General features: G+C 31.8%; 1 protein-coding gene across 1 annotated transcript; it reads left to right on the top strand.

Annotated features, from left to right (window-relative positions):
* The first annotated feature begins 1,060 nt into the window (after positions 1–1,060).
* LOC105320397 (uncharacterized) lies at positions 1,061–8,430 on the top strand. The gene is made up of 12 exons (XM_011418329.4): positions 1,061–1,156; positions 1,795–1,854; positions 1,955–2,040; positions 2,826–2,897; positions 3,124–3,244; positions 3,685–3,779; positions 4,484–4,552; positions 4,830–4,926; positions 5,418–5,557; positions 6,809–6,911; positions 7,357–7,545; positions 8,153–8,430. The coding sequence occupies exons 1-12, from the start codon at positions 1,138–1,140 to the stop codon at positions 8,386–8,388; spliced, it is 1,287 nt and encodes a 428-aa protein (XP_011416631.3). The 5' UTR covers positions 1,061–1,137; the 3' UTR covers positions 8,389–8,430.
* Positions 8,431–8,755: the final 325 nt, after the last annotated feature.

Raw genomic sequence — 8,755 nt, 5'->3', positions numbered from 1 at the left:
AAGAAAATCCCCATTAATCTTAGCTTCGCAATTTTGTGATATAGTCTTTGCGCTTAATAAAAACACGAAGCCTATATATCCCTCTAGGGTCACCTCGATATTTTGCAGCCGTTTGATGGAACCAATAAGAACCCATAGGACAATTCTTTGAAAGAAAAAAAGACCCTAACCGACCCTGAAGTTGAATAGTAACGTACAATTTAAATAGATATAGAAATCCGATATTTTTTGTCTGGTAATTTACTTTCAAATAAAGATCATAGTAGACATCATCTTCTTTTATATGCGTGGTTTTTTGTCATTTTAAATTGCCATTTTAAGAATCAGAATGGTTTTTTTTATTACAAAATATCGGTATTTTTTCAAAAAAAAATTATCTTTCCTTCCAGAAGGGTTTTTATATTGGAGTTAATTTACTATGATCTTCAGGTGACCCTTAATTAAGAAACACGGACCTCGTGTTGGATAGAATAGGCAAAGATTTATTATCAAAACTATGCGTTTAATAAAAAAGTAATAAACCTCAAAATACAGCCAACCCATTAAAATCAGCAGGTGACACTTAAAAGTGCCTTTATAATATGTGTTTACAATAAATTCTTCTGGTTATTAACTTATATAAGAGAAGAGAGATAACCCTCGACCAAAACAGTATATTTTTAAAATTAAAATGGTAAATCCGTATTTGCAAAATATGAATTTTACGGTCTGTCTGAATTTCATCTGTTTACCTTATATCATCTGTTATGTATACTATTATTTCTTATATTTTCACCGTCTTTAAAAATTTATTATTCATAATATACATAAGAGATTTAATAGATGATATGTGAGTAATAGAGGGGGTGGAAATACAGTTTTATTTTCAGCCTTGGTCAACTGTGGTTTGCAAAATAACAAATAGCGAGAAATCGTCCATTTTAGATGATGGACAAAACATCATTCGCAATTTTCTGTGGTAATCGGACGTTCTAAAAAAATTTCAAACCACACAGCTCTCCTTCCTGAAAATAATTAGATTGAATTCTAGTACAGAATAATCCAAGTTTTCTCTTGTGTGACGATTTTATCTCTAAACACGTTTATCAAATTCGAGGAAGATTACAGTTGTTCAACTTAAAGGAATTAGTATCAGTAATGGCGACGCTTTCAATAGGTATGTACACTGTACGACTTGTAAAAACTCCATGCAGTGTTTAGTAAAATTAATGATTTATGTTACTACATGCATTTAGAGGTATATTTAATGGAACTAAATGCAGTTATTGGTATAACTGATAGAACTTCATGCAGTTATTTGTATAATTACCGGTAATCGAACAACATGTGGTTATTGGTATAATTAATGGAAGTACATGTATTTGTTGGTAAAGTTAAATAATGTAACTACATGCAGTTGGACAGGTATAAATAATGTAACTACATGCAGTTATTGGACAGGTATAAATATTGTAACTACATGCAGTTATTGGACAGGTATAAATAATGTAACTACATGCAGTTATTGGGCAGGTATAAATAATGTAACTACATGCAGTTATTGGACAGGTATAAATAATGTTTAAGCATTAAATTAATTAATGGAAGTACACGCAGTTATTGGTATAATTAATGGAAGTACATGCAGTTATTGATAATAATCAATAAAGAGTAAATCAGGAGCGAATAAGCCCTATTCTAAAATGTGATGCGTATGCATACTATATAATGAATTTACTACTGTGAATATAAAGTTTAATTATTTATGTAAATATCAGATGATATAATGGTACTATTTGGTTTCTTTTAATACAGGGAAACTGTCGTCACTGGTTGGCTTGTTGATTTCAGTCAATCTTTATAATTACGTTGAAGGCAAGTCGAGATATTGTGAACTGAGAATTGAATTAAGCACAAAATTAATAAATACCGTTGTCCAATTTCAGTACATTTTTGTATTTGTTTTCCTTTACAGCTAAGGAACCTTTGTTTTGCTTGAGCTGTTCATCAGTTATCTCCCCTCGTCATTGTCACTACATCAGAAAATGTGAGGAAGGACAGGTGCGATGGCCCAATTATAGAGTACTTTACATATGGTCAATATACTTGATCATTCAATGAACGGAGAATTTGATTTTAAGATGATAATTATGCCCCCTTCAAAGAAGGGAGGGTATATTGCTTTGCTACTGTCTGTCGGTTGGTCTGTCGGTCGGTCTGTCGGTCGGTCGGTCCACCAACAGTTTCCGTTCATTTTCTTTGCAGAGGATGAACATATTGAAATGAAATTTGGTATACAGGTTTATCATGATAATATCTAGGTCAAGTTCGATATTGGGTACGATCGAGCAATTTTCAACAGAGTTATGGCCCTTGGACGTAGAAAAATTCCAGTTATTTGCAGTTTCCGTTCATTTTCTTCGCAGAGGATGAACATATTGAAATGAAATTTGGTATACAGGTTTATCATGATAATATCTAGGTCAAGTTCGATATTGGGTACGATCGAGCAATTTTCTACAGAGTTATGGCTCTTGGACATAGAAAAATTACAGTTATTTGCAGTTTACGTTCATTTCTTTGTGGATGTTTCCAAGGGAGGGGGGCATAAGTGTTTCACACACATCTCTTGTTGTTCTTTTAGTTTTTACAAAATTTTGTTATATTTTTATAACATGATAATAATTACTCAGTATTATAACTATATTAATAAAACTTCTACTACGAGTATTTACATTCTACATGTATTTATTAAGCAATAAGAAATAAGCCCGGTTATTTAACAGGTACAATCTATGTATGTCTACATGAACATTATCTATTTTAACATGTTCACTTGCATGTAGGTCTGCTATACGGAAAAATATACAAACTATAATGGAGAGATACTGTATAATACGGGATGTCATTCGCCATCAGTAAGTATGAGTGGTATAACGCAACTTTATCAAGTTAGCTTTATTGCTTAGAGTATATTTCGTATACTGTATGATATGCTATTTATACCAACATATCAATAAACTTAGACTTAGAAAGTTAGACCTTTGTCTGTAATATGTTAATGTTTTGCTGAATTCCATACATCTATATTTGAAGGTGTGCTAAAAATACATTTTTTCGATTTTACAAAAAATATTATTTCAGTTTTGTAATTTGACAAATGTTGTCGGGAGTCCATTAGAAGCTTCGTCGAACAACCGGATAGAGCAGTGCGTGGAGTGTTGTCATGGTAACGCGTGCAACAGTCACGGATGTAATTCCACAGGTAAGCGATTTTATTATTTTGTTAAACATGTAACCGATACGTTTATTTCCAAAAGAATATCCCCAACATGGTTTTCAAATAATATATGATAAATTATACGATATATCCAAAATATTTATTAAACAATATTCATGATAACAAAAACATATTTGATATTTTACAAAAAAAAATTTAATCATTTTTCAATGTTCTTTTATTCTAATCTTGATATATTATAACTATCAATTTATGATATATTATGTTAACTTTTTTTATTCCAAACAGAGATTTGATGTTTATTCTGATAAATCATTTCTAATTTCTGTGTGTATTTTAAGAATTCTGAGATTTTAAATTCCACTTAAATAATTTATATAAATCGTTTCCTTTGTTTTAAGGAACTCCGTGCTTTAGTTGACAAAATTCCTAGATTTCTGAAATATTTTATTTTTTATACTCAGCCTACCCTTCGGTCAGGGGACCTCTTTGCTTTAGCTGTCAACAGACAACAGACCCATCCCTTTGTAGAACGGCCCGAGTCTGTAACGAGGATGAGGTAAATCTAGTCACCACTGTATACATGTAAAACCACGACCATTACCGTTCCCTGTGTAGAACGGTCCGAGTCTGTAACAAGGATGAGGTAAATCTAGTCACCAATGTGTACATGTAAATCCACGACCATTACCCTTCCCTGTGTAGAACGGTCCGAGTCTATAACGAGGATGAGGTAAATCTAGTCACCACAGTATACATGTACAACCACGACCATTACCCTTCCCTGTGTAGAACGGTCCGAGTCTGTAACGAGGATGAGGTAAATCTAGTCACCACAGTATACATGTAAAACCACGACCATGACACCTGAATGGTTTTAAGGAGGCTGGGTGGTCAACGACTTACCCAGCAGATCTTAATCTAACTACGATTCTTTTGGATTTAAACTGCTATATGTATTTACTTTAGGAAAAAAACATATTTTAACCCGCAAAAACTTCAATATTTTACCATGTGTCTTTATAGAGAGCTCTTTTTCTAAGGAAGTTTAATATCACCTAATAGTATAAAATGACCACGAACATCAAACTTCCTGAAGATACGTCAATTGTATATCTAAACTATAAAATGCTATCTTTGTTTTTTTGCTCCAAGCGGATATAAAAATAACTATAATTACAGAAAAAATACATAGCCCGCGTTTGTTTCTTTTTTAATATTTTTGGTATCTATTATTTTTTTTTCATTGTTAATATACTGTAGGTATGTCACATCCACGAAGTCCATGAATTTGGTGAACGATTCTATTCATCATCGTGTCTACAGAGACAGGTCAGTAATGATAGAAGAAATTTGGAACCAACAACACATTGGAATTCAAAGTATAAATTATCCTTTTTAACTCTTCCTGTTAAATTCAGGAGTCAAAATAGCACTAATTTGCTAGCCTTTTTTTTTCAATGAAAATATTTTTAAAAATTATTTTATAAAAGAGTGCCTTAATTATTTCTTATGAATATGCCTGTGTTTAATAATTCAGAATTAACATTGATTGCTAAAAAGGGTTTCTGAAACAGCGTTGAATCACATATTGGTTTTTTTTTTCAAGATATGTGACGCCTACAGGCCAGGCAGTGCCTTTGGTAGAAAGAGATACGTACACGCCTGCTCCTCGTGTTGTGGGACCGACTTGTGTAACTCAAACTGTATGTTGCTCTGTTATACGTTTGATTTGAAAAAGAAACATACAACATTCATCTATAATTTCCTCTTTTACTCAAGACATAATGTGAATACTCCTAAACTGAAACAAGAATTTTAGACCTGTTTCACTCTTTGCCTGGAGAATCTTTTAATTATCGCTCCTTTAATTTTTGACATCGCAAGTCGTAAATACACAAAATCTAAACCAAAGTGCATTTTTTATCAATTCTTTTTAATGGTTAAAAGTTAAGGATAATAATTATTAAAACACTATGTATTTTTATTGATGTAACATTTGACAAAATTTGCTTTATATATTATTTCAGTCTAATAAAATAATTGTTATTTGGTAATCCCCTTTAAAAAACAAAATTTTAAAGCCTTAGGGGGAGAGAACTCTAATTGTTTAAAACACTTAGTCTACGATTTACATCTTTGGTCTGTGTTTTGCAAAATCTACTGATATAAAAAACTATGTGGCTACTCCTTGTAGGTAAACTTCCCGTAGACTGTTCGGATATCTACCAGAATGGCCAGCATCAGACCGGGGTCTACTCGATCTACCCCTATAAAGACCCGAATAGACCCGTCCGTGTCAAGTGTGAAGGGGCTGTACTCGGCGGAGGCTGGACGGTAATGAGGACTGATGTCCTTTGTTGTATCTTCTCAAAACATAGAGTATTAATCATAATGTTATTAACAAAACTTGCTCATATTGATAGGAAAACATGTTTGGCGATATAAATGAAGAAAAATAATGTACTACATGTATTATTGCACGATGGTAAAGCAATATGAAAATTTATTTCCCTAACAATAAACAGATGATATTTACCGGGGGCATTAGTTAAAGAAGGAAACAATTTATTTTCTAGGGGGGAAAAACACTCATATCTGCTGAACATTTGTGTAATAAATTGTTTGTTATACCAAAAATATAAGATTATAAAGGGTACATTGGATTTTCAATCTCAAATAAAGTACATGGGAAAACGTTGTAAATGTATACATTTCGAGGTTATTTTCTATTTTCAAAGTATGAATTAAATGTAGTTTAATTACTTTGATGAGAAAGCATTAAAAGATTTCAGTATTTAAGATTTATTCATTTTGTATGATTATTTTCGATTTTTTTCACTCAGACCATTTGAAAACTCTTATATTTATTCCCTGGGATATTCTATATTCTATTCGTCCTGTCACGTGGCTATTTAGACCAATCAAATGAAGCATAGTTTAGAAATATTATTAATGAGGTACAATATAACAAACTTCATGCTTCACAAAAAATGTTATGAATAATTTAAATGATTAAAAAAAAGCAATTACTTTACATGTAGTTCTTATATAAACATCTAACCTTAACTCAATTTAAACAATGTATAAAGCAGGCTGGTCTTGAGACAAGATAAATATATAATCCCAATACACGAAGTACACATTTAGGTATCCTTCACATCTTACGATTTCCTTACGTCTGAAAAAAAAAAATTACACAGCTTTATTATTTTTCAAAATATGTGATAATGAATAAAGTTTTGTGCTCTCTGAGGTGCAATTCTGAATTCTGAGTTTTTTAGGAGGGGGATGTCATTTTTTTTTTATTTGTTCGGGTTACATAACTACGTATATAAGAAAAGCTGTACTAAAACGAGCTAGTAAATTGAATATTTATCATGTCATCGTACACAAATGCAATAAAAGTATATAATTGTATATCAATAATTACATGGATGTGCCGACTGAACTTTTTACATGTACATTGATGAGATCATCAGTTTTATTAAATTTAGATTTAATCATTTAAATCTTTTGGGTCATATACATGAAGCAATGTCCTTAAATTCAAACTTGTCTGGTATTTTACATATAGATTATGTACAGGTAATTCAGTCCAGGGCGCGGGATAATCCAAGGGTGGATTTCAACACAACCTGGCAGGCTTACAAGGACGGCTTCGGGAACATTAACGGAAACCATTGGCTGGGTAATCTTAGTTCTTATATTGTAACGTAAAAAAATAGCATTTTGAGAAAAAGCGTAAAATAAGGCGACGAATAAACCAGAACCTAGATCCGGAATGATATGTTAGGATACATGTGTGGTTGATTTTAATGGCATGCATTTAAGGAATAAGAAATAATTCTTTTAGTTTTGTGAGGTGATCAAATAGGGTGATCTTATCCAATAAAGCCCAAAGCTAGGGCTTTACGATATATTTGATAGCGTCCGACCGTAATATTCCAAGAATGATTCATTATTACTTATTTTTATTTAATTTTTATCAATTGTATGATTAAATATCTTTTAAAAATACATTGTAGTTATTGATGAAATGTATTGGACCAAAACCAATTCGTAGTGTTATGACAGACAAAATCGCTGGGAAATGTAAATACATGTATATGAATGTGATCTTAAAAACTTTTTAGGAAACGATCTGATCCATCTACTGACTACAAGTAACAACTATTCTTTGTACATAAAAATGAAGGCGACAGATGGCAACACATATTGGGCGGAGTATGATTCTTTCTCTATATCCAATGAGGCTGATGGCTACCGTCTTCATTTGGGACACATTTCTCGAACATATTCATCCAATGTTCCTGTTAATTTTGGTAATCTAATTTTTGTAGATTATTTAACAAAGTTTAACATAATTCCTACTGCATTAAGTATAATTGTTCTTTATCCATTTTAAGAAAGACGTGTTGTCAACAATTTGTTCATTAGATCTACCTTTAATGTTTGGATATTTTTTTTTGGCTATATTAAACAATTATCTAGTATTGAAAATTCCTCCTATTTTAGCTTTTAAGTTTGAATATCTTCACATACAGTGTCATTACACAGAGCTCTCCCTCTTAAGGAGGTCAATATAGTCTAAATCTGGCCACAACCACCCAGGCCTCCTAAGACAATTTTGGGAAAATTATTGAAACAATACAATGCTTTCTTTGATGATTCATGTTCAAGGGTTATATATTTTTTTTTTCTGAACTGATCGCTACCTTCATAACCCGCATGAATCTTCAAAGAAAGCATTGTATTGTTTATATTTACATTTACAGAATCTTTTAACAAATTACTAAATTGACTACTTTTGACCATTGAAAAACGTAAGGTGCATATAATAGAAGATGTACATTCAAAGAAATTTCGAGTCCATCTATTTTTTTTTTAAAATTAAGTTGATTAATATCATTTTATTATATCTTTTATTAGGAAGCGATGAGTTCAGGGATCACTCGATTGTTAACCAGACCTTCTACACGTTTGATCACGACAATGCCGTAAAGTGTTCTGCCCAGTGCGGTTCCGGTTGGTGGTATCGGTCTTGTACAACCACCAATCTGAACGCGCCTTTCAACGAAATTCATCGCGATTCTGTTTGGTATAATGTTATTTCCAGTGGAAAATTTCTCCAATTTTCGGAAATGTTAGTAAAAAGATCTGTGTGACTGTGTCTGTTATATTGTCGCAAAGCGTTCGGACCATTTATGTCTATGGTTCGTGGGTTATAATTCCGATTTAAGAGAGTGTGGAATGTCAGATTTTTACAGGTATTGAAGAGGTCTCAGGTATACTGTAAAAATTATTATCAACAGAATATTTTAATCAGCATATACACAAATATAACAAATATTGAATAAATTATAAACATCTTTAAAAATTATACAGACAATTCATGTTCTAACGGGCTTAATTGTCATTGTTCATAAACTTTTGATTACGCTCTCGGTAATTTTTTTTCTGCTCGTTACACGCTTCCTTTCAAATAAGTCCAATTAAAACAATAAAGTTTTCAATGTACATATACTGACAATG

Source organism: Magallana gigas, chromosome 6 (assembly GCF_963853765.1).
Source record: "Magallana gigas chromosome 6, xbMagGiga1.1, whole genome shotgun sequence".
NCBI lineage: Eukaryota > Metazoa > Mollusca > Bivalvia > Ostreida > Ostreidae > Magallana > Magallana gigas.
The sequence above is the reverse complement of the archived record's forward strand: the minus strand, read 5'-3'. Positions and strand labels throughout refer to the sequence as shown.